We start from the raw sequence: 8,468 nt of genomic DNA, 5'->3' as shown, positions 1-8,468 counted from the left end.
CTGGTTTGACGCTGAGCTATCTTAGTCAAATCATTGGAAGGCCAGAGATCCAATCCCAAGAAGTGGAAGAAGCCAGAGGGTCCTTACTTCAGAGTGTCAAGAAGAAGATTCCCCACTCAGAAGCTAATTTCTTGGAAAGGGCATTTTCCGAAGGTGAATGTTCACTAGCATTGCAAGCCCTTGGCAAGGAAAACTCCCTTGGTTGGGATGGGATGACGGTGGAATTCTATAGAGAATATTGGGACGATCTCAAGGTCCCAATCACAAGGTTGGCCAATAAATCCATTGTCGAAGGGTCGTTGGAGAAAAGTATAAAGAGAGGCCTTATCAAACCCATCCCCAAACAGATCTGTTGTTCTCAACTGAAACACTGGCGCCCTATAACGATGATGTCGGTGGCCTACATAATTATTGCTAAAGCTGTAGCCCTCAGACTAGCCCCCTTACTAACCAAGATCATCTCTCCCCATCAGCATGGGTTCATAAAAGAAGGTCCATTTACGATAACATCTTGGCAGCAATGGTGGGCATCGAGTACGCAACTGTCACAAAGCAAAAGTGTGCACTGTTACAGTTGGACCTGGATAAGGCTTATGAAATAATAACATGGACATATATAGAAGCCGTCATGGAAGCTTTGGGCGTTGGGCCGCTCCTATGTCGTCTGGTAAGTGTACTGGGAGCTGAAAGCTAGTTAGAGCTCCTATTCAACGACAAAATTGTGGGCTCTTTTGAGGTCAAAAGGTCTATTAAGCAGGGATGCCCTTTGCCCCCCCTGCTTTTCGCCATAGGATCACATCCTTTAATCACGATGCTCGAAGCTAGTGCAGAACGAGAGGAGCTGCACGGCCTGGATTTGCCAGGAAATAGCCAACTCCTAGCAAAATTTTTTGCAGATGATTCTCTCCTCTTCTTGAAGGCGTGCCCCCAGGTCATCAGGAAATCTCTGGAGATTGTACAAATATTCTCAGTAGCTTCGGGGTCCAGTGTAATATAGAGAAGTCAAGGGTGATCTCCCTATCGAAAAATGACTCATTTGACCCGTCTAACTGGTCAGGGGAGATTGTCACAAAAGGTAATATATTCAAACATCTGGGAGCAAAGATTTGAGTGGGTGCTTGAAAAAATCAAAACAAAAATGAGTAGCTGGAAGTATGCTCTTCTCCCATTCCCAAGTCGGATAAAAGTGATAAAATGCCTTTATGATTCCTTATATTGCCTTCACTAGCCCGCTTCTCAAGATGGCTAAGTGTCACTAGGAAGAGTTCTTAAAACCAGTGAAAAGGTTTTTATGGAAAAACAACATGAAATCCTCTAGGCGCCATGGCAATGGGCCCGCTGGGAATCAGTTGCTCGGCTGGGGAATCAAGGAGGCTTCGGAATTCTGAACCCTGTGGCCCATGCAGAAGCTTGCTTCACCAAAATTTGTTGTTTCCTTGGCTAAACAGGATCAAGTTTGGGCTGTCATGATCAAAGATATGATAGAAGCAGCTCAACTTGGCTCGAAAGGTGGAAAGTGGAGAGGGGTGGAGGTTCATGACAAGCTGTTAGCCCCGACGTGGACTACCCTAAGACTGGGGGGCAGCACAGGAGAATTGGTAAGAAAATGCAACAGAGCAGCAGGAGTCTTAAAGTGGGGGGAAAACACCAGGTACTTCAAGAACTCCATTTTGCATTGGTCCCCCTGGCTTTCCAAAGTTGTAGATCCGCCAAAAATTTCCTATTGGATAGAGACAGCCAAGAAGCTGAATAATAAGGGTCTGAATCGACTGGGGCACTTCTGGGACAGTGACACCAGGAGTTGGAAAACCATTGATCTTCTGCTTACCCAGTACCAATTGAATAGCTTGGAGGTCTTGCTGGTCCACAAAGTGAGGAAAGAGCTTGACAATATAGTGATGCATATCTGTGATTCGGTGATTCGGAGTTTGACTGGAACGCCTGGAAATGGCCCGAAAGCAGTCTCTTAGGGAAACCCCATTCTAAAGACATTTACCATACAATGATGCATAAGAAGAATTGGTCTAGCCCCCTTAACAAGATATGGAAAAAACAATGGCCGGAGGAAAGGTGGGAGCAAGTAATGGATAACATCTGGAAGCCAAAGGTTTCGCAGCACGTGAAGGTATTTTTATGGAAGGTAATTTGGGGTGCTTTACCGACGGGGGTGAAGATTCAGGAAAGAAAGATTGGGTCAGATCGATGCTTGGGGTGTAGGTTGGCTAGTGAAGATCTGGCCCACCTCTTCATGGATTGCCCAACTATCAAAGGCCTCGCATCTTATATCTATATTAAGATGAGAGGTCTGCCTACCAGGTGGCAGCAAATGCTCCAAGCTCCAACCTCCACGATGTCGCTTCCCCTTCTAGCCGCTTCCCATCCACGCGGGCACTTAGCGCCGAGCTGGCAATCCACCTCCATGGGCCTGTGCTTGCTTCGCTGGAAGCAACTCCCCCGCTGCCGAGGTAGTGCATGATAATAACCACACCCCACAGCACGAGGGTGCAGTGTAGGCTCACTCAGCACGAGGCAGTGTTTCAGCCACCTTGAGTCGCGGGAAGAGCTGGCATTTCTCTCCCGATGCCCTTCTCTTGAGAGGCACCCAGAGGAGAGGAGACGGAGAGTGTTGCAAGGTAGGGCACTGGCTACCGAAGTCTGAAGCTGACCCTCTTTGCACATTTTTGTCGGCCTGCTCAGATTTTTCTACATCAGAATGTGGCTGGCCCTCCTCACTCGCCGACCAAATCAGCTATGCATCTGCGGTCTCTCTCTCTCTCTCTCTCTCTCTCTCTCTCTCTCAAAGCTCGCCAGCACTGCCAATATCATCCAGCTTCGAGCCTTGGTCCTATTGTGGTAGAGAAGCATATTGTGGTCCGATTACCAGAAGGCCCTTTTATGGAAGAGAAGCGGCCAAGGTGCATAGCTAGACAAAACGAGCAAGCTGGCATCTGCGGCCTTGCTGCGTGCTGGAGCTCCAGAGATGGTGCTACAGGATGAGCATTAAGGCAGGCTAAAGTACGACACCGAGAGTACGTGCATCGATCGAGATCATGGAGGATACGACCAGCTAACTTGATCTGGAATGGGTTTGAGTCAGAGAGGAAGAAGGAGAAGACGAAGGTCGAGCTGTTATAAAAACGAGCTAAGATTCTCTCTGACAGCGCCGACGTTGGGCATTCTATCTTTTATTTTATTGCATTTTATTTTGTACCCAGACATTGTATAAAAAGATTGCATTAGTTTGCTCTCATAGGTCATTTTGGCCTTTTGAAGACGTTTAATATAACATTTCATTTCATTCTGTCTCTCTCTCTCTCTCTCTCTCTCACACACACACACACACACACACACACACACACACACACACACACACACACACACACACACACACACACACACACACACACACACACACACACACACACACACACACACACACACACACACACACACACACACACACACACACACACACACACACACAAAGGCAGATAGGTCCCTTTGATTTTTCTCAGTAACGTTTAAAATTCTCTCTCTCTTTCTTTCTTTAGTTTTGAGATACGAGGCCGCTTCCCCTGTCGATTCATAGACGGCTTTAGACCATTTGCTAGAGTCATGAGAGAGCTGCGCAGACACAAGGGAGAGTCTCTTGAACAATGAGAGACGTCCACAAAGGGAGATCAGTGACTTCGTTAGAGCAGAGACTTGACAATCATATGAGCAAGCTTCGCAGCACCCAAGCGCGCTCTCTTACTACTGTGGTGCCTCTAATGTGCCCACCCAAGCGCGCTCTCTTACTACAGTGGAGTTCCATAAAATCACATCGTTGACAAGTGATACAAGCTGCCACACTTGCTATACATCTTGATAAGTGCACTTCTAATCATGGCATCCAGAACAAGCCCAAACCGTTCAATGTTCAATGACAATTCCCTCTTTCTGCATTTGAATGAAGAGGTGAACGGAGTCGTTTCCTTGCCCATGTTGTGCGAACGCAGAGATCATGGTTGATGGGAGCTTTTGCGAGTTGATGAGGCCATCAGGCCATCACATGAGGCTCACCTATTAGGAGCGAGGCATGTAGAAATTGACTCGATGAGCCCATTCTGGCCACCTCTTCACGGGATAAGGAGGGAGAGAGAAAGAGAGAGAGGCCGCCTTCCGTACTAGTGGAAAATATGCAAGTGGGTCCAAAGAACATGGAAAATTGGTTTTTACAAGATTGATCTATTCCTTGGAGGGAAGAATTTAGGTGGCCCTGCCATCCTCATCAGCACTCAAATCGTCAAGTACTTCTTCTTGCATAATGTATGGCAGACAAGGAACCGTCGTGTGTTTGAAGGAGGTCTTGAGGTGGCAAGCTTCACATAAATTTTACAAGAAAGCAAAGTGCTAATTTGGACGCTTGGACGCAAGCAACGCTCGGAGGATTGGTCTAGGACTACTTGTGCCTTGTTGTCAGGAGAGGGTATGCCTAGGATGGGGGAAAATCTTGGCTATCCGTAATTAAAAGATTTCAAAAGAACATGATAATGGACCTTATGTATCAAAGATAAGGGGGCCAGTTGGTTGGGATGGCTGCCCCCATAGCTGATGTATTTACTGTCCCTGGATGATGTCATGGCTCAACACGAGCATGACAAAACCTTGTCATTTTTTGGGTTGATTAATATAATTCACTCACAATTGTGAGTTTTGCAAAAAAGAAAAGAAAAAAAATTTAAAAAAATGTTGTGAAATGGACATCAATAAGTTCCTCTCTGGACTGGTCAATGGCGACGCAGCACCGACGCACCATCGCTCGTCAAAGGAAAGAAGGAAGCTCACGGCTCTCGCTGTAAGAGGAAACCATCTACCTGTCTACTACTACATCTAAATTTGCCGAAGCGGGCGAGCAGGTAAATCTCTCTCTCTCTCTCTCACACACACACACACACACACACACACACACAGACACACGGGATACATACATGTACTGCTTACTGTGGTTAGTGATTCTAGGGCATGCTGCCTCTGCTGCATACCTTCCTCTTCCGCCTACAATCCAGTGCAATGGCTCCGGCTGCACCGTGGAAAACTATCAGCGCATATGGGCGGATAGAAAGCCCTGCAAAGCCGCTCAAGCGCTCTACCCCACCTCAGAAGGTGAGCTTTTCCAAGTCGTCGCCCTTGCCTCCCGCACTGGCTCCAAAGTGAAAGTGGTAGGCAGCTCCCACTCTTACAGCAAGCTTGTCTGCCCTGGTGGTGACGACGGCCTCATCATCAGCACCCAACACCTCAACTCCCTCATCCATGTCAACCTCTCCTCTCTCACAGTCACTGCCCATGCTGGCGTCCAGCTTCGAGATCTCATCGTAAGGCTCGCCGAATTTGGGCTTACCCTGCCTCACTCCCCTGTCTGGCATGGAGTCTCTATTGCCGGCATGATTAGCACTGGCGCCCATGGAAGTGGCATGTGGCATCGTGGCGGTTCCCCTCATGACTATGTGGTGGGCATGAGGCTCATTGTACCAGCAGATGAGGAGGAGGGCTTTGCTAAGATCATCGATCTGAGGGAGCAGGATGCGGATTTGAATGCTGCAAGGCTTTCGCTGGGCGTGTTGGGTGCGATCTCGCAAGTGACATTCCAGTTGGAGCCCATGTTTAAGAGGTCTGCAAGTCTTGAAATCAGAGAGGACACCCAGCTGGATGGTGATGGCATTGTAGATTTTGCCAAAGGGCATGAATTTGGCGAAATCTGTTGGTACCCTTTCTCTGGCAAGGCCCTGTTCAAAGTGAGCGATAGGATGGATGCAGGTGCAGTTGGAGACGGAGCGTACAACATGGCCATACTTGATAGACTGGGAGTGGATTTTATTGAGAGCATGCGCCACGGCCGTAAGTGCTCCTCTCTCTCTCTCTCTCTCTCTCTCTCCCACAACCCCCCTTATAAACTCACTCTCACACACCCACACCCACACCCACACCCACACCCACACCCACACACACAATGATTAAATAGAGCATTTGTTGTGCAGTGGAAGCAGCAGAGGAAAGCCGGAGTTTGGGCGAACTATGCCAAGAGGAGACAAAGATAATGAAGTTCAGGCAGAGTTCAGGAGATGGGCTTGTGAACATGGGCAACACTTTTACCGGATACCCAGTGGTCGGCCTCAATCACAAAATGCAAACTTCAGGGGGTTGCGAAAAGGAAGAGGAGCTGCCTCCGATAGTCACACCGACCAGGATAGACTTTAACCCTTCTCATGAGCATCAGACAGACACAGAAAATGACTTTGTCGATCAAGTTGTACATTCACCCCCACAAACCGATAAGCTTGAGACTTGCCTATGGAACCCTACTATTAATGGTTTCTTCTACTTTGACACCGCTATTTCAATCCCGATTTCCCGCGCTGCGGATGCCATTGCAGAAATCAAGAGGCTCAGAGACCTCAACCCTGAGCCAATGTGCAGTTTAGCATACATCGGAGGCATTTGGATTCGCTTCCTCGCCGCCTCCGAAGCCTACTTAGCAGTGTCTACTGAGTCCATCATGTTTGAACTTATTTACTATAGAGCTAGAGATCCCTTTACTCCCAGGTTGCATCAAAATCTCTTTGAGGAGATTGAACAGATACTGGTGAATAAGTATGGAGGAAAGCCACATTGGGGTAAAAACCGTAATTTGGCATTTGGAAATATGCACACGCGCACTGTTGACATGGCAAAGTTCCTTGATGTCCGCCGAAGGTTCGATCCATTTAGCTTGTTTTCCAATGAGTGGACCGATGCGATTCTCGGCATCAAATCTTCTTTGCCACGAGATGTACAAACTTTTCAAGACCATTGTGCTCTGGAAGGCCTGTGTGTTTGCAAAGAGGACTCGCATTGTCATCCTGCAAGGGGCTACTTTTGTCGGCCAGGGCTTGCATACAAGGATGCAAGAGTTTGCCGATATGAAAAGCTGGAGTCCTCAAGTTAAGCTCTTTTATGTGTTGCTATCCACATTCAAAGTTTTTGGTAGCTCAAAACAAGGCATCAAAGTAGCTGTGTATGTAAAAGCTAGATGTGCAATGACATGATCATTGTCCCTCTGCCATGCATAACAAATTTTGAAAAGCTTGTTCAGTACCTCATTCAACATAATTGTGATCATCCCAATGTGTTGTGTTAGAAGCTAACCACTCCAGCACTCAAGGGACGATGTTTTAAATCTAGAGCAGAACTGTTCTCTTATTGGGGGTCGGCGTGTCCCAGGACAGGTTATGCCATTTCCCTCTTGAATAACAGGTCTTGAGTTCAACTCTCCTCGTTGGATGGATCTTTAAGGTCTTTTGGGATAGTTTCCAAAGACATTAAAATTCTCTTCTTCTTCTTCTCTCTCTCTCTCTCTCTCTCTCTCTCTCTCTCTCTCTCTCATTCATTTTTGTTTTAGGAGTCGGGGATGGGTACTCTAGGCCGTTTTCCTCGCACACTAAAAATACACGAGAGAAACGACCGAAACTTCAATTGCACCTAAGCTCTTAGGGCAGATGCTTTTGCCACTAGTTTCCCTTGGAGTACGTGCGGCTCAAGATTATATATAGCTATTGATGTTCGACAACCTAGGCCACTAGTATTGTTACTATACCTGGTATATACTGACACACTAGGCCAGTAGTATTATTACTATACTGGGTATATACTTACAATGGCGGGAGATGAAAAAAGTGAATAGACTTGTGGAGTGCTTTTCTTGTGGTGCACATGCTTCTAGCTAATGTGACCGTTGGGGCCGTCAAGACTTGCCCTTGTTAAGCTTTCAAGACATAGCAAAAGTCTTCATGCTTATGCTTTGTATCTATGGTTTTCCACAAAGTTTGAGCTTTGATGTTCGACAAACTAGGCCATCGGTATCATTGCTATACTTGATATATACTTACAATGACGATAGATGAAAAAGGTGAGCAGCCTTTTCTTGTGATATAAATGCTTCTATCTAATGTGATTGCTAAGGCTATAGGGACTTACCCTTGTTAAGCTTTCAATGCATAACAAAAGTCTTAGTGCTTATGCTTTCCATCTATGGTATTCCACAAAGTTTTAGCTTTGATGCAATCAATGCTTCCTTTCATCTATAATATTTTTTTAAAAGACAGGGTGCCATCTGTTGAGATGTCAAGCTCAACATGTACTACTTCTAAACAACTATCATCTACAATCATCCATCATTGACGCGCTTTGGTGGGTACGCATATTTTTGCCAATGATATTACAACTAGACCAAATCGATTTTGTCTACTTATGGGAGTGATGTCACACTTATCCATTCGTCTCACTCACTAGTGGTTCACACTAAATTGTTTTATTAGTTTCTCCTTATGTTGTACTTTCCGTTTTATGCTTTGTAATCTTCTTATCTCGAGTTAGTGAAGAAGAAGTAGTAGAAGATTTTGCCTCCATCTCTATGTGTGTGCTTGCAAGAGTTCAAGCTCTCTCCTTCTCAA

General features: G+C 46.3%; 1 protein-coding gene across 1 annotated transcript; it reads left to right on the top strand.

Moving 5' to 3' along the window:
- Window positions 1-4,853: 4,853 nt before the first annotated feature.
- On the top strand, window positions 4,854-7,104 carry LOC147441120 (L-gulonolactone oxidase 5-like). Its single transcript, XM_086482840.1, has 2 exons — window positions 4,854-5,877; window positions 6,018-7,104. Exons 1-2 carry the CDS (start codon window positions 4,971-4,973, stop codon window positions 6,962-6,964), a joined length of 1,854 nt encoding a protein of 617 aa, XP_086338966.1. The 5' UTR covers window positions 4,854-4,970; the 3' UTR covers window positions 6,965-7,104.
- The last annotated feature ends 1,364 nt before the right edge of the window (window positions 7,105-8,468 follow it).

This window comes from Adiantum capillus-veneris, chromosome 15 (assembly GCF_014529385.1).
Source record: "Adiantum capillus-veneris isolate H3 chromosome 15, ASM1452938v2, whole genome shotgun sequence".
Taxonomy (NCBI): Eukaryota; Viridiplantae; Streptophyta; class Polypodiopsida; order Polypodiales; family Pteridaceae; genus Adiantum; species Adiantum capillus-veneris.
Note: the sequence above shows the minus strand (reverse complement) of the source record. Positions and strands in the feature narration are given on the sequence as shown.

Bases quoted from the DNA above. Each gene is read 5' to 3' on its own strand.
- LOC147441120 (XM_086482840.1), top strand. From the start codon at position 4,971: ATGTACTGCTTACTGTGGTTAGTGATTCTAGGGCATGCTGCCTCTGCT. The intron at 5,878-6,017 runs GTAAGTGCTCCT...TTTGTTGTGCAG, and splicing joins TGAGAGCATGCGCCACGGCC to TGGAAGCAGCAGAGGAAAGC.